The 21,993-nt window shown below is 52.3% G+C and overlaps 8 protein-coding genes across 8 annotated transcripts; 4 read left to right on the top strand and 4 right to left on the bottom strand.

Moving 5' to 3' along the window:
* Window positions 1-321: 321 nt before the first annotated feature.
* On the top strand, window positions 322-1,423 carry J7T55_013894 (uncharacterized protein; the record flags this gene model as incomplete). The annotated part of the gene is made up of 3 exons (XM_053140812.1): window positions 322-450; window positions 513-982; window positions 1,210-1,423. The coding sequence occupies 3 exons, from the start codon at window positions 322-324 to the stop codon at window positions 1,421-1,423; spliced, it is 813 nt and encodes a 270-aa protein (XP_052996231.1).
* A 1,688-nt stretch (window positions 1,424-3,111) lies between these two features.
* Window positions 3,112-4,296, top strand: J7T55_013895 (lpha-mannosyltransferase och1; the record flags this gene model as incomplete). The annotated part of the gene is made up of 1 exon (XM_053140813.1): window positions 3,112-4,296. One exon carries the CDS (start codon window positions 3,112-3,114, stop codon window positions 4,294-4,296), a length of 1,185 nt encoding a protein of 394 aa, XP_052996232.1.
* Window positions 4,297-6,088: 1,792 nt separating this feature from the next.
* On the top strand, window positions 6,089-7,944 carry J7T55_013896 (pisatin demethylase; the record flags this gene model as incomplete). Its single annotated transcript, XM_053140814.1, has 4 exons — window positions 6,089-6,400; window positions 6,472-6,834; window positions 6,900-7,724; window positions 7,792-7,944. 4 exons carry the CDS (start codon window positions 6,089-6,091, stop codon window positions 7,942-7,944), a joined length of 1,653 nt encoding a protein of 550 aa, XP_052996233.1.
* A 1,327-nt stretch (window positions 7,945-9,271) lies between these two features.
* J7T55_013897 (uncharacterized protein) lies at window positions 9,272-14,045 on the bottom strand (the record flags this gene model as incomplete). Its single annotated transcript, XM_053140815.1, has 7 exons — window positions 9,272-10,174; window positions 10,425-10,509; window positions 10,586-10,694; window positions 11,131-11,958; window positions 12,117-12,880; window positions 13,415-13,665; window positions 13,743-14,045. The coding sequence occupies 7 exons, from the start codon at window positions 14,043-14,045 to the stop codon at window positions 9,272-9,274; spliced, it is 3,243 nt and encodes a 1,080-aa protein (XP_052996234.1).
* A 424-nt stretch (window positions 14,046-14,469) lies between these two features.
* Window positions 14,470-15,503, bottom strand: J7T55_013898 (hsp90 co-chaperone aha1; the record flags this gene model as incomplete). The annotated part of the gene is made up of 2 exons (XM_053140816.1): window positions 14,470-14,488; window positions 14,548-15,503. The coding sequence occupies 2 exons, from the start codon at window positions 15,501-15,503 to the stop codon at window positions 14,470-14,472; spliced, it is 975 nt and encodes a 324-aa protein (XP_052996235.1).
* A 1,227-nt stretch (window positions 15,504-16,730) lies between these two features.
* J7T55_013899 (thioesterase family) lies at window positions 16,731-17,688 on the bottom strand (the record flags this gene model as incomplete). The annotated part of the gene is made up of 7 exons (XM_053140817.1): window positions 16,731-16,821; window positions 16,881-16,959; window positions 17,017-17,082; window positions 17,144-17,258; window positions 17,329-17,394; window positions 17,535-17,579; window positions 17,650-17,688. The coding sequence occupies 7 exons, from the start codon at window positions 17,686-17,688 to the stop codon at window positions 16,731-16,733; spliced, it is 501 nt and encodes a 166-aa protein (XP_052996236.1).
* A 518-nt stretch (window positions 17,689-18,206) lies between these two features.
* On the top strand, window positions 18,207-19,703 carry J7T55_013900 (rna polymerase ii transcription factor b subunit 2; the record flags this gene model as incomplete). The annotated part of the gene is made up of 1 exon (XM_053140818.1): window positions 18,207-19,703. One exon carries the CDS (start codon window positions 18,207-18,209, stop codon window positions 19,701-19,703), a length of 1,497 nt encoding a protein of 498 aa, XP_052996237.1.
* A 755-nt stretch (window positions 19,704-20,458) lies between these two features.
* J7T55_013901 (uncharacterized protein) lies at window positions 20,459-21,906 on the bottom strand (the record flags this gene model as incomplete). Its single annotated transcript, XM_053140819.1, has 3 exons — window positions 20,459-20,980; window positions 21,039-21,182; window positions 21,529-21,906. 3 exons carry the CDS (start codon window positions 21,904-21,906, stop codon window positions 20,459-20,461), a joined length of 1,044 nt encoding a protein of 347 aa, XP_052996238.1.
* Between the last annotated feature and the right edge of the window lie 87 nt (window positions 21,907-21,993).

Below are 21,993 nucleotides of genomic sequence, written 5' to 3' on the forward strand. Positions count from 1 at the left end.
ACTTCTTATTGAATGAAAGAGGCGCCTCCTGCTCTACAGTCACTAACGAGCTTTCTTCATGGCTCAGACCTGCAGTTGGTGACAGAAGCAGTTTGCCGAAGGTGAAGTAGCGGATTCACCTGAAGTGAAGGTACCTGGGTACTTCCTTAGGCTGCATCAGTTGGCTGCTTATGTAAGTGCTGCCTCCATGCTTCAGGCACGCCTGAAAATGAGCAACAACTTCTTTGAACAGTCTGCCAGCCCGGCATATCTCAGTCACCCACAGCGATTAATGTCTCTCAGGAATTGTACGTTTTTGTGCTTTGTTGAAGCTAAGTCAAGATGGCAAGCTCCCATACTCGCGAGGGACTCCTCGCACCGATCTCACAGACCTTAGCTGGCAAAGGTATCCCTGCTGTGCTCTGGGGTAACTTCCTCTTGACTATCCATGGTGTGCCGAGCATCGTCAGTGTAAGAATTCTGCCTGCTCCTTGTTTCTACTTGATATCTGGCCTGAAGTTGACGACAGTCAGGAAGCCGACTTCGTCGTCCACGACTCTTTGCTATGTGCTGCTATAGCAGCCCTTATGGACTCGCAGGAGCTGAAACTCTCGCCATGCCTCGATCCAGAAACCTGCTACATCTCAAGAGCGAAGAGGCTCTCGCCAGGTCCTGCGTTCCACGCCCACATGCCTGACAGCAATGCCCACGTTGCACTCCACGTGCAGTCAGCCACTCTTGGTGCCGTCGTGCCGCCACTCAGGCTCAACCAGAGTGCGAACCTGCTCTCGTTGGGCTTGATACCGGCCAGCCATCCGTCTTTGCCGTCGCCCGATGAGCTGGGCCTTGGCCATGGATCACTGTTTCCCCAAGACGACGGATCGCCGAGTCCAGTCTGGGTTCTGCCGAGTCATACGTACTTGGAAGCCATCATTCAATTAATTCGTGAAGATGTCAACATCTACGTGACCTACTTCATGGCCACTGTCATTTACTTCATGTAGTATGTAGCTCCCAATGGCCACCTGGAGGAGGACAAGCTTTCACCAACATGTCGGACTTTCTGGAAGGAAATCAACGACGAAGACATTCGCTCGAGTGATGCAATCAAACATCTCCGGGAGGGCCGGACATGAATTCATCTTACTGATGGACGCAACTAAAACGGAAACCTCAGACTCAGTGACTATCATAAGCGAACGAAGTTTGCCTTCCGGACGTCAAGCACAGCAGCAGTGGACAGATTGAGAAATGGTGGAGGCAAAACCTTGGCCTGCCGATTTCGAAGACTCCGTCTCCCACGAGGCCCAGGGGCCTGTCTCCGGCTTCCGCAGCTGCCGCTCGTGCTGCTGACGCTTCCAACCCTCCAGCAAGAGGCAATAGTGCTAGCGCTCCCAAGCTTCCGAGCAATGCTGCGAGCGGGTTCCCAGCTGATGAGAAGTAGACAGAGATAGCTGCCGAAGTATTTCGTCATAATAAGAAGGAAACTTGTAAAGAGGCGCTGGCGCTGGCGCCTATCTGATCATGTATGTATTAAAGTGCTTGGTATGGTCTGAGGAAGAGAGTCACTGATTTGGCTCGCAACGAAAACTGTCTGGGCAAGTTCCGATTCCGAACTATCCACTGCCTGAATATTCAGTCTACTTGATATTCAGTCTATATCATACTAATGTGTTTCTTCCTTTCTCCTTTTCTTCTTGTTCTGAATAGTAGAAAGCGTTGTCGCATTTTCAGGACGAGGCACTTGTATGTGGCGAGGATCAACATTGCCAGTGAAAAAAATCAGGTCACTCATGTGACTAGGTAATCTGACAGAGAAAGAGATAGACAGAGGAAGGGAAAGAGTTTCAGGGACACGAACAAAAGATTGAAGTCATTATTACGAGGAAAAGCTACTGACCAATTGCTGCAGATAATAAACGTTGATTCTAATATACCTGGGGAGTTCGAATCATCAAGCCGTGTGAAGATCCTGGACTCCTTGTTTCCAAATGGAGTAACGTCATCCTTCGTCTTAAAGGGAGTTACCGTGACATTCAATTCTCGGACCTTCCTTTTTCGACTGAAACATACTGCAAGGGGATAAAGGGAGATGATCAGCCAAAATAGGTCAGATTGCGCGAGACATTGCGGCTTGGCCAAGATATAAGCAAAGTGGGGTCTGCAGGATTTCTAGCAAATAATGCGCACGCATCAACCGAGAGAGGAGGAAGATGAAGGCTTGCATAAAAATGCGCAATTTGGAAGTCTTGTAGGAATGGCCTTTTAGGGCGCTTCGCATGCCAATTTGGTGTTGACTTTCTTAAGTGCTTTAGACGCGATGATATTATGCACAAAAGCTTGATCCCCGCAAATTGATTAAATCGAGCCGGCTCCATATCTGCCTCTAAAGTTGGATTGCAAAAGAGAGATCCAGCTCCTCGGGACAGTTCTACTGTGGGCTCTCTGCTCGGCTCACGTTAGACAGAGCGAGTTCAATCCCAAGCCACGCGTAGATGCCCGGCTTCCTCCGTATTCCTTTCCCGTGTTACAGATGAATCCTCCTCAAGCCGTCCAATGAACATGCCGCGCCGAGGACAGCAGGATCTTCGTAGCAGACTCGGACATTTCGAGGCACCGTAGAAAATGTCGCCTTTCTCATGCACCGGAGACTGAGACATTAGTCTCCCATCCTGTTGTGCCTGCGCCACGCCCCCGTGCACCCACGCTACTGCGTGACAGATCGCTGGGGGCAGGGCATTCAGTTGCTTTCGAGATTGACCTGCTCAAAAAGGATACAACGCTATCGGTGTAGTTCCAAATTGCTAGCGACTTAAACGTGCCACTCCGTTTCTCAGTGGGAGCCCTGCATTCTGATCTTCGCCTTTCTTTTTGAGCATTTCTTTTTTTCTTCTCTTGTGACAATTTGTTCACGCCTGCGCTCGGGCCGATCGGTCACCCCTTGCTTTTCGATCGTTTCGTTAAGTGTGTTGCGCTTTGCCAGCTACCTATTTTAGACTTAAGGCCGGCCTCATTAGGCTATTTGTTTACTCAGCGGGGACCTCATAAAGTTACCTCCACAATAATTGCAAAATCTCGATTTCGGAACTCCATAATTTTACCTGTCTAATCATCGCAAGATCTCGGCTCTCGATGGAGAAACAAAATGATTCTACGGCAAAGCGGCGGCGGTCGCACCGGATGCTGACGATGAGGAATATCGCGATCCTTTGTGCTCTTTTGGTGCTATTCTATCACTTCCGCACGTGGAGCATCGACTATCCAGTGAGCTCGACCTCATCAGCGCACACCCAGTTTTCGCACATTTCGGAGGCATCATCAGATACCTCATCAGATATCCCATCAGATGACCCACCGGATATTCCATCGGATGCTCCATCAGACATGCCATCAGATATTCCAGAAGGAACTCTAGCAGGAACTCTAGTCGAGATTCCAACAGGAACCCCGGTAGAGGCAATCCAGTCACAACCGCCCGACTCAACCGCAGAAATACCCAAGAAGATCTGGTACAAGCTGGGAGCGAAAGGCCTGAGCGACGATGCACGTGGCTGGACGAATACCTGCATCTCGCAGAACCCCGAGTACCACGCAGAGTTCCTCACAGACCGAATGGCGGACGAGTTCGTGAAGGAGAAATACGCAGATCGTCCAGATATTGTCAAGACATATATGGCCCTTACAGTGCCAATTCTCAAGGCGGACTTGCTGCGGTACCTGCTCCTCTATTCAGAAGGCGGGATCTGGTTCGACCTCGACGTTACATGTGAGGGTATCCCGATAGAAGAGTGGATCCCTGAGGAGTTCGAAGAGGATGCGAGTCTCGTTGTGGGCTGGGAATTCGACAGTGGCTATGACTTTGCTTTCGAGAGACAGTTTACGACCTGGACTGTCATGGCTAAGAAGGGCGTACCGCATCTGATGGCCGTGGTCGACGATATCCTGCAATCAATAGCTGACGTAGCCAAGGCTAAGAACGCGACGGTTTCGCAGCTGAACAAGGAGATGGTTGGTGATGTTGTCGATTTTACCGGACCGAAGAGGTTTGCGAGAAGCGTCACCAAGAGCTTGGAGGCCTCGCTGAACAAGATAAACGAGACTGGAGAATGGAAGGGGTGGGACGCATATTATGAGAATCTAGAGCCGAAAATGGCCGGAGATGTCCTCATTCTCCCTGGATATTCTTTATCGCCATCATTCAACACCTACGAAGAGGAAGATCAAGACAGGGTTGGCCCGCCATTGGTAGTGCATCACTACGCCGGGACTTGGAAGAACGACTATGGTGGAGAGAAGGTGGAAGAGCTGGACCAGTGACCATGGACCACAAATGACCGTTAAGAGATAATGCTGGAGTTCGAATAATATCCACATGGTTTCAACTTAGCACAATTTATTAATGAACAGGCATGCCTAATAAAGATGTCATAGGTGTAGGGGAGTGCCTTGTATATGTGCAGCTGAATACCTTCAAATATTCGGAGCCCGGTAGGATTGATTGACAGCATGTTGTTTGGAGAGTTGAGGTGTTGTCACGGGGTTCGTGTGAACGATACAGTCTCTCGGGGAGCCGGAAGCCAGGATTGAAGAGAATGCTGTTGTTTACAGTGTCAACAGAAGCACGTCTCACAACTGAAAGGTCTTAGGTGCTCTGTCAAGTGACAGCTCCTACCAGCCGAGGCCGGTTGAGCCCGCAAGAGTGGCTTGTTGATGCACGGTCGTACCAAGATCCCCTCGTTCGATCAACAGCTCCCAATCTATCTACGCTTCGCCATCAAGCATTCTGCATCTTTGACTTACAAGATCCTGACTTATAATATACGTACTATTAATATGCAGTGTCATTTCCACTCGCTCGGTATCTGCACGGACCATATTGAAGCCGTCCAAATTGACATCATGCAAACTCTCGTCCTTTGATCTGGAATCCGACTGAATTACCCTAGTTCGGACTAACTTGGGGTCAACTATTTCCCGCCCTCTCCAACAGTCTCACGCCCCTTCAATCATCCAGTTGTCGTGACACACGCGCTGCGCCCACCGGCCCGTCACTGTCGGTGTTTCCGGTCAAGACAGAGTCGGTGTCGGAGTTCTCTCCTGGTCGCGGCGACTGCAAAGTATCAAAATATTTGGTGTCATTACTCGGGTCGGCTCTGATGCATGTCGCGAAATGTCCGCTCGGTGCTTTCACCTAGGCCGAGCACACGGACAGCCATAACAGTGTCTAACGTAGGCTTTCAGGAATTGACTCAGCACATCAAACCATGGGAACTTCTTCTGTTGGACTCTTTGACATCGACGGGCAGCGCGGCTGAGACCGACAGCCGGAAAGCACCAGGTTCTGCTGCCTCTTTCCAGTGACGAGTTGCTCCACGACCTCCGCAAATGTCATATCTGGGTACCCCATCGTGGCAACCCCACCGGTAGCTTGATCGATCTGGGGATTCAGGGGTGGCCTGGCACTCTCTCAGGCACTCGACTCAAAGCGGTAATATAGATTGGTAGCCTATCCTGCAGGCACTTGGCTTCCGGGTGGCGCTCCTAAGAGCCTCGAAATGCCGTTCTCTCAGCGGATTTTCTGGATTTTCCCATTGGCCCCCATTGGTTGCCAACTGTTTCCCAAGTGGTATTCTCGATCTTGGAGATTGGGCGGTAGAGATATCTTCCACGCATGCCCAAGGTGATCCTGTAGCCACATGCTTTTGCTTGCATTGTGTCTTTGGTGGATCCAACTGGTCACTAGTCGATGTCGTATAAAGTTTCATGTTGCGAGCAATCATTATCACCGCCCACCCCGTGATCCCGACAGTCCGCAACGGCGGTGCAAATAGTTCTCCCGCACCTCGCCCGAATCTGAGTAGTTCTAATCGAGGACAGATATATTAAATATTGTCAAGCCCTGCTCCTCTAGCCACATCTCTTTATATACGTCCTCCACCAAATTTGACACTCTCAACGATGATCCTACAAATCGGGTAACTTCAATAACCCATCCCAGACAGACCACATTAACCTACGGGTCAGTTCTCGGTCTGAAGTCTTTACCTGTTCGGCATCACACTTAGCACCCGTTTGCCGTCTTCAACCCGGCAAGGATACGACAGCCAAGATGCATGGAATCACCGACCAAATACTGCATGCAGTGCTTCAACATTGGCTCCCAGCACTCATTATAATCATTACCGCATGGCTCATCCGGAATCGATATCACAACGGGCTGAACAAATACCCCGGACCGTTCCTCGCATCACTTACAGACTGGTGGCGGTTCGTTGATGTTTGGAATCGACGGCCAGAAGTCACCCACTTGAAACTTCACGAGAAGCATGGCGATGTGGTGCGGCTCGGACCAAACACTCTGTCCTTCGCGGACCCAGCAGCTCTCAAAGCGATCTACGGCCTGAATAAGGGCTATGTGAAGGTGAGCACTATTTAAGGACAAATCTTGAGTCCTCCATTGGAAGCAAACGCAGCTGACCAAACGTGTGCCAGTCCGATTTCTACGTGGTGCAACAGGCCGTAGTCAAGGGTCACTCGCAACCAAGTTTGTTCAGCACCGTCGACAATGACTTCCACCAGCAATTCCGACGCTGTGTGAACTCGGCCTTCGCTATGTCGGCCCTTGTGCAGTATGAGCCATTCGTTGATAACACCACGAAGCTATTTCTCAAGCAGACAGAACGCCTATTCGCCAACAAGTCAGAGGGATGTGACTTCACTCGTTGGCTTCAGTTCTACGCATTCGACGTCATCGGCGAGATCACCTATAGCAAACGCCATGGATTTGTGGAGAAGAACGAGGACATTGATGGGATAGTGTCATACCTAACCCAGTTGTTCAACTATGTAGCTCCTGTGAGTCCATTGAGAACCCATGCCACCCTCCTTGAAGCCAACAACATACTAACATGGACGAACAGATTGGGCAAATTCCTATCCTGGACCGCCTCTTCCTCAAGAACCCCATATACCTGAAGCTTGGTGAATGGGGCCTGATCGATGCGACCTTCCCCGTCGCCAAGTTCGCCCGCGCGCGCATGGCCGAGCGGCTGCCCGACCTGAACAGCGAGAAGGGCAACATCCTACCCACGTCGGACAAAAAGAAGCCCACACTGGACTTGTTGTCCAAGTTCCTCGCCGCACAGGAGACGCGTCCAGAAATGATGACCGACGGGCTTGTGCAGACCATGGCGGTGTCGATGGCCTTCGCGGGCTCCGAGACCACGGCCATCAGCCTGGGCGCCGTCTTCTACTACCTGCTCCGGACTCCGAGCGCGATGGCAAGGCTGCGGGCGGAGCTGGACGAGGCGGGCCGCAAGGGTGTGTTCCACGATAACGAGACGGGCCTCGTTACTTGGCACGAGTCGCAGAAACTCGAATACCTGGATGCCTGTATCAAGGAGGCCTTCCGCGTCCACCCTGCCCCTGGCCTGCCCATGGAGCGTATTGTCCCGCCTCAAGGCGCTGATATCGCCGGCCGCTTCATCCCCGGCGGTACGATTGTGGGCTGCTCCGCGTGGGTATACCACCGCAACAAGAGCATCTTCGGTGAGGATGCGGACGTCTTCAGGCCTGAGAGGTGGCTGGTGGATGAGTCCCTCGACAGGGAGAAGGAGGAGGCGAGGATCAAGGAGATGACAGGTACTATGCTACAATTTGGTATGGGTAGCCGGACATGTATCGGAAAGAACATCAGCCTGTTGGAGATTTACAAGTTGGTGCCGAGTTTGTTGCGGCGATTTGACGTAAGCACTCATCCACCCCTTCGCCGCCAATCTTTGCTAGAGACAGGCCGCTGACCTTTTCAAACAGATCGACTTCCAAGATCCAACCAAGGATTGGAAGATTACAAACTCATGGTTTGTCAAGCAGTCAGACTTCTGGACGACGTTCTTGCCAAGGGACATACCTCAACCTGATGCCGGAGCTTTGTCGGAGAAAGAGGCAGAAACCGCAGCAAATTAGAGGGACAGGTCGTAAGGCCGGGGTCATGATCATGCCATGCTATGCGCATTCTATAGCGCCATCATTTGAGCGATGCGAGTTTTCCAGGAGCTGTACTTGGTTGGCACTGTATATAAGATAGACGGGTTACAAGTAACACTACTGATACCTATACTCTACTACGATCAACAGAAATTGTAATTATCACGACTCTCGCGCATCATAAGCTTGGGGAAGAGATAACGTAGGACTCATTTTAGTCCTTTTCATATACAGAGAAGGGCTGAATCACAGAGGCAACTCGCAAAGCTGGACCATGGGCAGACTACCCAAATCCAGGAGCTTCACTTCTCATTTGTTTATTCTCATTCTATATGCAAAGCAAAGGGATGACACTTGTACGGTGCCAGCTTGAGTTCAACTGATCTCTTTGTCTTCAACTATCGTAGGCACAAACGCAACCTCACACTGCCCCGACGGTGAATTTTCGGAGGCCGAGCGAACATCATTTCTCCGCCCATGTTATGCTCATCAATTTCCAGTAGGAAATATGTTTCAGATCATTCAGCAGACAGTCCAAATAATCCACCACAAACCACCTCACTGTGTTTGTTCGTTATATACTGACCCCAGGAGTTGCAGGCCACTGACAGTCTATCATATTCTCATGTTACCACTTCACGTACACTTGAATACTGTATCAATCTCAATACATAGTGGCATGGTCTGCACCATTCCCGCGGACTTACCGGGCACTCATTTCCCACTCAGCGTGGTGTAATCCCCATCCCGCGGATAGGGCCGCGCTATACTCGGATTTTCCGCCTGATGGCCAGGATGAAAGTGCGACCGATCATCAAATAAGAAAGACGACTGCCGATGAGAGATAGGATGCCTTTGAGTTCCATGAATCGAGGCCTATCTTGATATGCTTTGGGATTTTCTCTTTTCCGGGCTGATAGCCACGACATGGTACCCACTTCCTCCTGTCGCTGGGGAATACTTTCCTCCCGTGTTGCTCCACCGCACAAGGAAGCATGCGTCACTTGAGATAGATGTGCAGAGTGATGGGTGCCGGCTAGCCGTACAGATGGATCCATCCTTGTGCGCGGACCGAGCCGAGTGCAAGCATGTTGATTGTGTGTGGGATGTGTACAAGGGAGGTCACACTGTCTTCCTGACCCACGTCTTGTTCCCTTTCGATCTCTGCACAGCATCATATGCCACGTAGATATCGTCCCGGCTATCACACTGTACTGAATTTTCGCGTTCTCATAAATATGATAAATTAGGTGACATCAATACACTTTATTTCACGATCTTGAGTATACAGACCATAAATATGGAGTCACTCGTTGTGTTCCTTGTCCTTGACCACTTCATACCCGTAGTGCCATCCCTTGCCCTTTATATCCTCCCTTACCTTGTAATTTTCCTCAGCAATCCTCAGAACATCCAGGTCCACCTCAGCATACACCGTCCCATCCTCATCCAGCCCCAGCTCCTTCCCACCCTCATTCTTCACCTTGCCCACAATCGGCAGCGCAGCCTGGCTGCACCCGCCCTTGTTACAAAACACTACAGCAGCCGTATTCTCAAACGCGCGGCACACAACACTCGTCTCAAGAAACACCTTCTCGCTGTCCGGGTTGAGCGCCAGCCCGGCCTCGTCGACGTCCGTGACCAGCCAAAACGACGGGATGATGATAATCTGCGCGCCGTCGGCGATGAGCGCGCGGAAGGCCTCCGGGAAGGCCAGGTCCCAGCAGACGAGCAGGCCCGCGCGCACGGGCGACCCGTCGGCGTTGCGCAGCGGCGTGTCGAACGCCTCGTGCGGCGCGTGCCGCCCGGGGCTCAGGTGCGGCCGCTCCGGGTGCCACAGGTTCTTCTTCTGGTAGCTGCCGGCCAGCGCGCCCGTACCGGCGGCGATGAAGTGCGCCATGTTGCGCAGCTCCTTGCCCTCCAGGGCGGCCCGCGCCTTCTCGCTCTGCGGCGGCTCGGGCGCGTGCTCGCTGGCTGGGTGTGACTCGCAGATCGTGCCTGGGACTATGCTGATGTTGAGTTCCCTTGATAGGTCTTGATACCGTGGTAGGTAGGCCTCTGATTCTGCACAAGATGTGACGAAATCTGGGTGCTCTGGTACCCAGGAGGTGAGATGGTATTCAGGCAGGACGGCGACATGGCATCCATTAGCCGCAGCCTTGCGGATCTCTGATTCTGCTTTTGCGAAGTTTGCGGCTGGGTCGACGGGCTGGGGAAATAGATGATGGTCAGCAGTGCAGTCTCGTGAGAGCCCAATGGGTGAGTGAGTGTCAAAGATGTGTGAATTAATGGTCATCAATTCATAGAGGACACCCGTCTCTGCAGGATTATTTCCAAGACTAGCTGCATTCGCCCAAGCCGTCATAGAAGAAGCTATCAAGAGTCCTGTCCTCGCCACCGAGACCAGAGACAAGAACCTGGCCATATAAAAAGATGACGTAGATAACCGACCAACTGACCTTGGGCTGCATTTGAATCAGCGCAAACTTGTAGACAGGCGCCATTTTGAAAACGCTGTTGTCTGGAGTCGAGGCCGAGTGGCGGCTGAAATGACAGAGAGCGATGCCCTGTGTTGTGGTTGATTGACCTAGTAGGAGCAAAGATCATGAAGTTTATGCACGGAGCGGTGTTTTGAGGCTGAGCGAAAATCGGAGCCGGTCGGCGGAGGTGTGGAGATCGGGGAGACCTGTCGCTCTCGGGCACCCAAGCTCCGGCCTCTGCCGCGCGCGCTATCCGTCGAGCGCGCTTGTTTGAAGCGACCTGGGCGGAACTCAAGCGAAGCCTTGAGATACGCATATGATACACCCCATCATCACGTAGTTGGAATAGTTGAACTTTAATCTCAGAAGGCCTTACGTGACATGCTGATGCAACTGGTGGAAGATCGCAAGTGTCTGAAGTCTACGAGCATGTCTTTTACGACCGTCAAGATTATCTGCAAACTGTACTCAAGCTGTCTCGCATCTGGCAGCATCACCCTATGAGGTGGATCAATATGATTCATTTATATCCATTGCACAAGTGCTGAGTCCTCTGGTTAATCTTTCGAATTGCCTTATATCAATGCGACCGTCTGAATCCCTGATGACATATTTTGTAAGTAGTTGGATCCGAGTAATTCAAATGGGAGAGACCCTTTTACAAATTCATTGTCACCGCCTCTACTCTGTGTCTCTAGTGCGTCACTAGAATGCAGGTAGCAATCGCCAACGAGCTCATAATGGCCCGTAGCCGGGGACAGCACCCATCTCGGGCAGTCGGGGTATACGGTGTGGTATATGGAGGCCTCCCAACTACTGTCCTCCCGGAGGATGAAGTGCGTGCGGCCGCTGGGGAAGACGTGAATCACATCATCCCTCTCCATTGATGCAGGCCCCAGGCCCATCGAACCATTAGCGGTCAAGAAGAAGACACGGCCGTCTATGGCAACCCTGATATCTTCGAAGAACGGGCTTGGGGGAGTGAACAAGTCCTCGTCGACACCGTCGTGCGTAATGTCAGCCTCCACGGACTCGAACCAGTCGGATGTTCCACGTAAAGCCCTGAGGAGTCTCTGGAACCAATCTTCTAGAGGACTGAGACCAATCGCGCCAGCCGCCTGGTAGCGGTCAGCACGACTGCAGACGCCGCCAACAATAGTCCAACAAAAAGCTCGTATTGACTCGTTATCAGTTTCCTGAGGGGATAGCCTGAGATGATGGCAATAGGAGGTAAACCACCGAGCTAGCTCCAGCGACACTTTCTTCGCATCTGACCACGAATAATTGAACGGCTGCGATACGTAATCCGTGACTTTGTCTACGTATTTTGTTTGAATTGTCAGCAATTCCTCCGGCAACTTAGGAATTGGACGTTTGAACGGGTTGGGCCTCCATTTCCATGCTGGATCCAGTGACCTCGGGGATTGAAACTCGGTGAGCCAGAATGCTGAGTCTTGGAGGGTATAGGAAGTTTTGAAAAGCTCGAATGGAAGGATAGAGTCGTCTGTTGCTTCTGGTTTACCGTCAGTCTACGAAAAAATATCTCCAATGGTTACCACATGTGCCTGTTTCTTTTACTGTTCCACCCCTTCTTTGACATGTAAAATAAGGGCACGACTTCTAACCAAGAGTCACAATTGTCGCTTAGAGTTAAGCAGGAAAGATACTCACCACACAATGGTAGTAACCGCTGGCACTGGTCAATGAGGTCTGTTATGGCGCTTTTGATGTGCCTCTGTTCGTCCGTCAGGATGTGCTTGTCAAAGCACTCGTACCAAATAGGCCTTTCGCCCTGAATACCGAAAAAGAGCGAATGAATTTTCAGAATGGAAGACTTCGCAGCTTCTTTGCTGTCCTCTGTGTCTCCAGTCTGGTCTTGTACCGCCTCTCGCAGGGATTCGAGCTGATGCACCACATCGTCTGGAAGATCATCAAGCGGCAATGCGGCGAAAGATTTTCCCCAAAGCCGGGACTGCTTATCCTCATCCACGATCCGCAGAGGCCAGCTAGGGGAGATATCAATATCTTCGTCCACGCACAACTGAAAAAGCTCTCCAACAGAACGTGGTAGTCGGAGGGTGAATTCATTGAAAGCCACTAATTTGGCTCGCAGGTCCAGACATTCGATATAACGAAGCAGCGATGGGCACAGTGATGCTGGCAAGTTGTGACACTGAGCCGCAGGACAATCGACGAGTTGCCGCATCTGCTTGACGACAGCGGCCCAGTAATCCGACTCGTTGTCGATGATCCGAAGAGTCCACCCTTGGTTCGCATTGTAACCATTAGGAAGTTCCGCGCGACGTTTATCTCCAGGATCCAAGGCGAAGCTCCAGTCCGGGACCCACCAGGGAAGATTATCCCCTTTGTTCTGTTGGTTGCCGGCCCAACAGGCAAGGGAACTCTCTTCCCGAATAAGCGTTAAAACAGTAATCCTGTATGTTTCAAAGACATTACACATATAATTGGGCCTTATTTGGTGTTCCTGGTTCGCAAGGCCGAGAAGGCCATACACCTTATCACGATCGTCGCTTGCTTGGCGATCGGAAAACTCCTGCAGAAGGCGAAGTAAAGGGGTCCCACCCTCGATACGCCATCTCCTTCGTATACGTTCGAGGCTGGACACATGGCTTCTAAAAAGTGCCAGGACCCTTAGATTCTCTGGCTCCAGGCCTGTTTGTTCCACCTGATTTCTGGTCTCTGGCAAGGACCAGGCGTGAGCGACTCGAGCAAGAATTTCCCAGGTTGCTGTAACGGTACCATGCTGAACAATCACGGCCGTATTTACAACAACCTCCTGTATAACCCAAATTCTGTTCCACCATGGACTTGAAGCGAAGATCTTTAAGCAGTCAAAAATGTGTTTTCTGACTCCTTTTGTTAATTTCATGAGTCCCAAACAGCTTTGCTTGATAGTGTCTGGGTTAGAGAATAGGCGTATTAGACCCATAGCGAAGACCGCAGCTGACCCGGGTGAGACGAGATTCTCCTGCTGAATCGATTGGCAGAAGTCCCAAAATCCAACTAGAAATGGCTCGTCTTGCTCGTTTCCGTAAAGTGTCATTACCGGAGTGGTGGGAGGCTGTGCAATGTAGGACCGCCATCCTTCGTGGCCCCTCGCGTCGCCCATAAAGATAATAACTCGTTCGGCATTCTGAAAGATTGTCCGCATGATGCTAACTTGTGAACTCCGCTCTCTGTAGTCCTCCTGATTGATGCACTGAACAGAAGTAAGCGGGGTGGAGTAGGAAAGCGGGCACTTGGGAACGGAGCGAAGATGGATGAGTAGGGGCTTACCAACGCATCTATCCACAGGTATCTATCTTCATCAGCTTTTCGCAGGTATCTCAGAGCGCGGGAGAGATTAACAGTGACTTGGAACAGGACACCTTCCAGATAGATCCCATCTGAGAACTCAGGTGAGTCCCGGCCCCATACATAAGATAGGGCCTCGTATGAGCGCTCAGAAGTGTCATTAAGTTCACGATAATCGAGTCTGCATCTTATTGGTTCATTCCAAAGGCCAGGAGAGATGCGGACAACTCGAATAGTTGTAGATCCAAGCAGTCTTATGATGTATGGCATCGATTGCGTAGACATGGTAGCTGTTGATCAGCTTGAGTGATCGCGGATTGATTTCTACCATCAACCAGCCTCGTCGTACAGGTTTGAGAAAGTTGTGACAAGTAGAAAAAGCAGGCAGCCAGGTAAACCGAGCCGGGCTTGTTGTACCACAGGTGCTACAGGAAAGGATTGGTGGGATGTCAGCTGCTACTACTCAGCATCCTTCTAGGAGGCCTCGGAGGACACTAAAACGACCTTGATCAGGCTTCACGCATTGAGCAATCTTTAATCCTGTCCCCACTCTTGGGGAGTCACTTCCGCATCAAATGAGACAGAGATTGTCTTGTAGAATTATTTGGGTTTTTTCTTATTTATTTATTTCTACTCGGTGGTTCTTTTGGCCATCTAGCGGGGGAAACGTTGATCTCGCTGGTTTCAGATCTCTGTGCGCGCAGGCAGATCAAAGAATGGTACCGAAGCTATCATATTGTTAGTACTCACGTAAATTCAGCCAAACGAGTGGATTATTGCAGCTTACCCGAAAGTCCTCTTGATGCTATGCACGTAGTAGTTCTGCCAGTTTTCCTTGGTGACCTCCTCCTGGCCCACTGGCACACCGGTCCAGTTGACTCGCATCACTGACACAGAGTCCACATCGTTCTGGTCAAACTCGATCTCCAGCTTGGAGAAGTGTCCTGCTGGCCACTGCTGCAGCCTCCAGCTTTGCACGATCTTGGTGGGCTCGTTAAGCTCCAGGTATTCGCCCACCACATTACCCCCGAACAACTCGAACTTGCCACCCTTCTTTGCGCCCTCAAAGACCTTTGGCGGTGCGCGCGTAAAGGCTGCGATCCTCTGGGGGTCGGTAAACGTCTTGTACAGCTCCTCTGCGGTTGTGCGGAACTCCTCACTGTCGTTCACAGTGGTGGTGTTCACGACGTTCCCACTGCTCGACTTCACGGTCGTTGAGGATGGCTCGGGGGCGGAAGCCTTTGGTTGGAATTTGGGAGTTGAGAAGCCACTGGAGGGGTTGGAGCCCGGCGCGTGCTGGATGTCTTTGCCATGCTCGGCAATGAGGGCAGACGGGAGCTTGACAAACTCCTGTCGCAATTGCGGGATGAGCTTGGCCCGGATGAGATCCTTCACAGGCTGCTTCTCTTTCGACTCAGAGTACACATCGACTTCGAACACGAACTCGTCCTCCTCTGTGTCGTGTGCCACCTCGGGCACGGTGATGGTGCCAGAAACCGTGTCTGCCTCGGGGGCAGAGCCGGAGAACTCGAGGACCAGCTTCACGTCGTAGATTGTGATCACCTTGCCCTTGCGCTGACTGACGTCGACATCACCGTCGCAGGTTATGACCTTGCTGACCTTAACCTTTGAGCCCCCATCCTCCACCTCGATCTTGGTCAGGTTATCTGTGAACCAGTTTTTTGCCCACTCCGAGACATCCTTGTTGACCCAGTGCCAGTTGTTGGGGTTATGGAGGACCATCTTGGAGGTGTATAAAGGGTAAACTTGAGTCGCGCAGGTGGAGGAGGGCAGTTGGGTTCAAGTCTGGTTCCAGAAGGAATGTTAGTCAATGTTGCCGTGGCATACAAATGCGTTGTAGTTTGCCAATTGGGAGAGTGTCGTTCAGAAATGAATTATATTCAAGAGCTTGATCATCAAAGGGAGAGAGTACAAAAAACCCCTATGACTGGTGCCAGCTACGAATCTCATCACGTAGACATGGTGGTGGTGGTGGAGGTAATGTGGGAAGAAACGGCGAGGACACACATACCTTTAGACTCTGAAGTGGGTGGGAGCTCTCTGTGCTGATGTGATTCGATGGTATTGGCGCGCAGGAGTGGGAGGTCAGGCTGTGGAAGGAGGGTGAGGTGTAAATGATGTGGTAACGGTGGTGGTGGTGGTGGTGATCAGGAAGCCGGAACCGCATGGAAGAAATCCAGACGATTCCATTTCGTTCTGCGAGCTTTTGAGGCTGCCGCTGTCAGCTGCAAGCTTGCAAGACCGACCCCACCCGCACGCCCGGTCCCTTGGTTGCCAATGGGGCTGGACCCTGGATCGTAGCTGTCTCAACTTGAGGCTCTTCAGCCTCGTTCAATAAAGACCTCATCCCTCAGACATCGTGGCCTTGACAAGATCTGTCTTGGACACCATTGCGAAGTGGTTTTTTTTGGGAGTCAAAGTGGTTTGTGGTGAGAGGAAAATTCTGTGCACTGAAATTTAAGCGACTCCAAACCCCGCTAAATACTGGATCCACCTATTAAGGTATGCTGGCCTCAGGTGTCAAGATCAAGAAGGACCAGCGTCTGTCAACTCTTGACGTGCAATTGCCATGCTAGGACTCTTGAACCGCCACAAACTTTTCCTCGAAGATGGAGATACTGAATTGAGGCAAGAATTATTGGAGTGTGCGCAGCTGAATGCAGACAGGGGTCAGATACTTTGTCAAGTCTCAAATTGCCTCAACTGCTTGGTTCAGGTCCCATCAGCCACGCACCCACGGCCAGATTTCGACGGCCAGATTTCGGAGTGTGGTTTATCTGGCTCGCAAAAGTCATGGACAAATGTATCAAGATCTATCTCCTTTCTATAGTTCTCTTCCTATTATTGAGTGCCGGCCGCTAAAGGGGTTGTCGGATGTATCAGCCGGTGTGCTCTAAGAGTGAACCCCTTAAGTTTCTCATGAGCCAGCTCAGCCTTGCGATTCCATACTTAGGGCTCTTTCTCCCCATCATCTATTCCTGAGTCCCATGCTGGGAGGGCGTACGGGGTTGATTGATCTTGACGCGCCTTCTCGATGAATCTAAACAAAGTCAATGTTGTCGCTCTTTAGACGCGAGTAGGTTCATCAAAGGTGCGTACTTCGTATGGCTTCCCCTTGCGAACATGTCTCCCTTGCTGTTGAAGAACTTCATGTGCGTGTATGCCAGAGTCTTACCCACTGTAGTCATCGTGTTATTATTGTGAAGTTTGATGGACAGAAAGCCGTGACACTAACTCTTCTCGCATTCGGCAATGACTCTGATCTTGTCACCTGCTTTGCCACCGGCAGACAGATACGATACTAGAAGAGACACTGTCAGCCATCCAAGCCGGGATAAGCAACGCAACGCGAATTCAGGTACCATTCAGATCTGTTGAGACGCCAGTAGAGTACAGCCCCATGGAGGCGACGGCAAGCGAGCCTCCAAGGTCAACCATGCTGGCGATGGTCCCGCCATGCAGGATATTCAAGCGATTCTTGCGACGCGTCAGCTTGCCGAGCTTGGAAATGTCAAGTTCGTATCTACGTCTCAAAGTCCTCTCTTACCGTGTGTTGCTTGTGTATATGGAGATCAAATGTGACCTTGCCGGGACCGGCAGCAACGATGCGCAGCTGAACGAAGCAGGAGTCGTGATGAGTATAAGTCGTCCTCATAGAGGAACATCACACCTGAACTCTCACATTTCTATTTCCTAGTAACCTGGAAACTGTCAGCATACTCTGTGTTTTTAAGAAACCAGGGAAAATGGCACACACGTTGGTTCCAGACCAGATGTTGCCATGAAGTTCTTCAGAACCTATGGGATGCGTAAAGTACATCAGTCCATGCCAGCAATAATCTAATTGACTGGAAGCTGAGTAACATACCCTTGGAACGAAATTCTCGGCTCTTAAAATGCTCGACATGATCAAATTGTCACAAAATCGTGGGAGGCCTGTAATTGTGAGATCCTAAGAAACAGAGAACGAAGTCCGAGCCCAGTGAGGTTGACTTGTGAAGCTAGCCGTCCGGCTTGGTCTCTGGCTGGGGGTTCTTACTGGGGAGCTCCAGACGTCACAGGAGCTTATCGCTGGTCACTGCTGTTGGCGGGGACCGACCCACCCCCTGCAATTATCCCTGCCGACGGCTAAGGGAAGCTTGAGCACACACTGTGCCTGGCTCACGACTACAACATTTCGATTCTAGGCTCTAGATCCCGACTACGGGCAACAGCAAGCTGTGTCCTCCTTACCACTCCACCCAGCAGGCCTGTTCGCAGTCGGTTTGGGCAGTGTCATCGGAGGATACGCCAAGGAATGTCAACATTCAAGTAATGCTATAGCAGAGCGCCCTCGTTCAAATCTTCCAACGGCTCTGACACGCCGGGGCAGACGTCGACCAACTTCCTACCTCACCTTCCTCGTCCTCGCGAACAAAGCCCATCATGTCCGCAACGCCCTCCCTCACCCTCTCCGACTACCTGGAGAAGCTCTCCGGAGCCATCTTCCGGCGCCTCTACCAACAGCCCTCCACCGCCTTTGCCATCTTCCGGCGCATGTTGCCGAACCTCGCCAAGACCTTCGTCATGGCGATCCTGTACATGCCCACCCCTCTCCTGCTCGACGACCTCGACACCTGGGTCAAGCCCGATTCCAAGAAGGACCGCGATCATGCGCTTGGCGTCCTGCGGCGCCTGCACATAGTGTCCATATCGATGGCCGTCAAGGACAAGCCCCAGGAGATGGCCCTGACCACCAACTTCAAGAACTCGCTGCGCCTGGCCCTCGAAGGTGGTGGCGAGCATCAGAGCTTTGGCGTGCCTAGCTCACTGCCGGTGCCTGAACACGTCGACATCGCCTTTCTCGACAAGTATGCGCGTAAGAAGTGGGACGACATACTACACTTCGTCGTGAACAGTGTCGCAATGGGGGGCGAGAGCTCATCTGGATCCTCAGGGCCCAAGGCCTCTGTCAAAGACTTGTTGGTGGCTGGCCGCCTAGTCGAGAGGAGGGGACTGGGCAGCGTTGGGATTACACAGTCGGGCTTCACGTTCCTGCTGCAAGAGGCGAACGCGCAAGTGTGGACGCTGCTATTGCAATGGTTAGAGGCGGCTGACCAGGCACGCAAGGAGGCAGAGCAGGCTGGCAGGGAGTCCAAATTGGACAGTGTGGATATGTTGAGCTTCCTGTTCATGCTTGCCAGCTTAGAGCTAGGGAGGGCATACGACACGAACGCGCTGACTGAGAAGCGTCAGAACATGCTTCCTAACCTGGTGGATTTTGGCTTAGTCTACATAGACACGAGCAATCACCACCAATACTTCCCGACCCGCCTCGCCACAACCCTTACGAGCGGTGCGTCGGCACTGCGCAGCGTGTCGTCAGGCTTCGACGCCGCCATAGCAGCCGGCCACGGCGAAGGCGGTGGCGGGGGCGGGGACACCGGCCAGCACAAGGGCTTCATCATCGTCGAGACCAACTACCGCATCTACGCGTACACGACGTCGCCGCTGCAGATCTGCGTGCTCTCGCTCTTCTGCCACCTGCGGCACCGCTTCTCGGGGATGGTGACGGGCCGGCTGACGCGCGACTCGATCCGCAAGGCCATCAGCTACGGCATCACGGCGGACCAGATCGTGTCGTACCTGGCGACGCACGCGCACGAGCAGATGCACCGCGTCGCGCAGCTCAACACCAAGCCCGTCCTGCCGCCCACCGTCGTCGACCAGATCCGCCTGTGGCAGCTCGAGAACGAGCGCATGCGCGCCACCCCGGGCTTCCTGTTCAAGGACTTCGACTCCAAGGCCGAGTACGACGCCCTCTCGCGCTACGCCGAGGAGATCGGCGTCCTGGTCTGGAAGAGCGACTCGCGCCAGACCTTCTTCGCCAGCAAGGTCGAGCAGCTGGCCGACTACCTGAGACTGTGGAAGAAGGCGAACTAGGGGAACGCCTCTTCCACCGCGGACCTTCTTATCGGGATCGGCGGCGGCGTCCAGCAGTCCAAGGTTCTGATCAGCCCGGAGAAGGGGTCTGGCATCTACCGGCCTATGCTCTTTGGCAACACTGTTAGGGGTGTGCTGCAGATGTGAATTCTGTCCAAAGAGGCCCATGGCTGTTTGGTGTTCACATGAGCTTTGAGGTGGTCTGGTGAGTGAGTATTATCGACTGTCCATTGCTCGGTCATACACGGTTCTTGGAAAGGGTATTTTTCGGATGGCGTTCAAGGAGGAAAAAGAAAGGCAGGAGGCTTATCTGCTTCAGAGAAATGGCGTTGGGAGGGATACCCGGCAGGGCCAACAACAATTTGTCCTGCGTTGCTATAGATCACTCGAACGCTTTGGGAAAACTCGTTGTTGTTACTGCATAAAAATAAATCGTCACCTTGAGATATCTTGCCTGTTGACTCCACTGGGTCATTGTTCAATGACATTCCTCTAACCTGGTAATTTTATTTGCTCATCATCCCTCTGCCTGCCAAATATGAAAACAAGCTAATAGCACAACAGTACCCTGCAACAGTACCGCCTGTGTATGAATTCGTAAACAAAGCAGCCAGCCGAACGCCGATATGAGCAACTTCCTGTGAGCAAAGTGAAAATAGCAAATGCTTCTCAGACAAACACCAGTAGTGCCCATGCTTATTTTTGCTCAACGCCAAAGCCAATCCGAAAACAGTCCCTCCTTTCTTTTTCGATTATTAGTACATACTCGCCCTCTTGCCAATCCTTTTCACACCCATGCGCGAGATGTACGAGCCCCACAGACGATCTTCCATTGTACCGCCCCTCGGAAGGAGCTTCGGACGCCTCGTTTTGCGCGCAAAGTCCTGCCGCCAGGCGAACAGGCTCCTCCGGGCATCGTCAGTGGCGCAAAAGGCCTCCAGGTGGATAAACACCCGCTTGCACCGCTCGTCATCGTCCAGCAGCAACTCGGCATCTGCGGCATGCATCGCCAAGCTCTGGTTGCTGCTCGTGTCGGCGCCCAAGCCGCTGCCAGTAGTCTGTTGGAGTACGGCGGCGGAGGTGGCGGATGGGGGAAGACGGGTATTGAATCGGGTGTATTGGGGTTCCCGCAGAAGATGTGGCTGTCGCTGCTGGTTTCGCGTCACAGCGCGATCGGCTTGTGCGCCAAGTAGACTTTGCAGATTGTTGGAGGTGAGGCACTCGCCCAGAAACTTGTCGTGCAGAGAATTGAAGCGGCCGGTCCAGTACGCTGAGGGCTGCTCGGTATAGATGCAGCAAGGATCTTGAGAAAGGTGCAATTCCGACTTGTGCGACCCCAGAGACAACCGACCACTCTTCGAAATTGGAAGCCGAGTGGCAGGAGGCGCCTTGGATAGTGACGTCTCCGTCGTTGCGGTCTGGGCGAGAGAGACCGTGGACCCGTTCGATGAAGCAGTGGTCCGACGACTGGGAGCTAAGCTAGATCGAGAAAAGGATGCTGTGATTCCAGACAAGACATTGAAGGTACGTGATTTCGATAAAGGTCGTGGTGTCGAGTCCTCAAGAGTCTTGGTGATGGGCGTGGGTGGTCGTCCAGGTACCCGCTTGCCCTTCGGGTCTTCGAAAATCGTCTTACCAATATTATCGGCAGAAATGTCAGAATTAGTAGTTGGGCGCGATGGAATGATCATTCTTGCATTGTGCTGGACGGGTCCGAATGGAGCACTGATGACTGGGCGCTTCCTGAACGGCAAGCGAGGCGTCGGAAGACGCGAGGAACGTTGTGGCCGATCCATGTTGTGAATCGTGCGAGTGGTCCGCCTACCGTGTCGTGAAGCCACTGGATGGCGTCAGTGGCAGTTCTGTGGGCCAGAACAAAGAAGACGAGAAGTATGGCGTGGATAACAGCTAGCCACAGGGGGACCAGGACGCGGACAGAGTCGAGGTAGGGTCTGTGGAGCTCAGACACAAGCAGGTAGGTGCACTTGAAGCTCTGGAGCAAGGCGTGCAGGGTCTGTTGAATACTCTCCTTCAAGGTGAAGGTTAGGAAGCGGAAGACCTGGGTGATCTCAGCTGGTTGTTGTGGGTATGGCCTCTTGTCCGAATCGTGGTTGGAGTCGCAGTCACAGTCGGAGTCTGGGGTGGGTATCGCACAGTCAAGCGCATGTGGGCTCACACTTGTTTGGCGGATATCTGTAGTCATGATGAGTGGAGGCGTAGCAGGGTCGTGGGTGATGTAAGGGGGCTGTTCTTGGGACTTTCTGTGGCAATATCAACATGCAGGATGAAG

Source organism: Diaporthe amygdali (assembly GCF_026229845.1).
Source record: "Diaporthe amygdali strain CAA958 chromosome Unknown NODE_7_length_1459731_cov_64_868725, whole genome shotgun sequence".
Taxonomy (NCBI): Eukaryota; Fungi; Ascomycota; class Sordariomycetes; order Diaporthales; family Diaporthaceae; genus Diaporthe; species Diaporthe amygdali.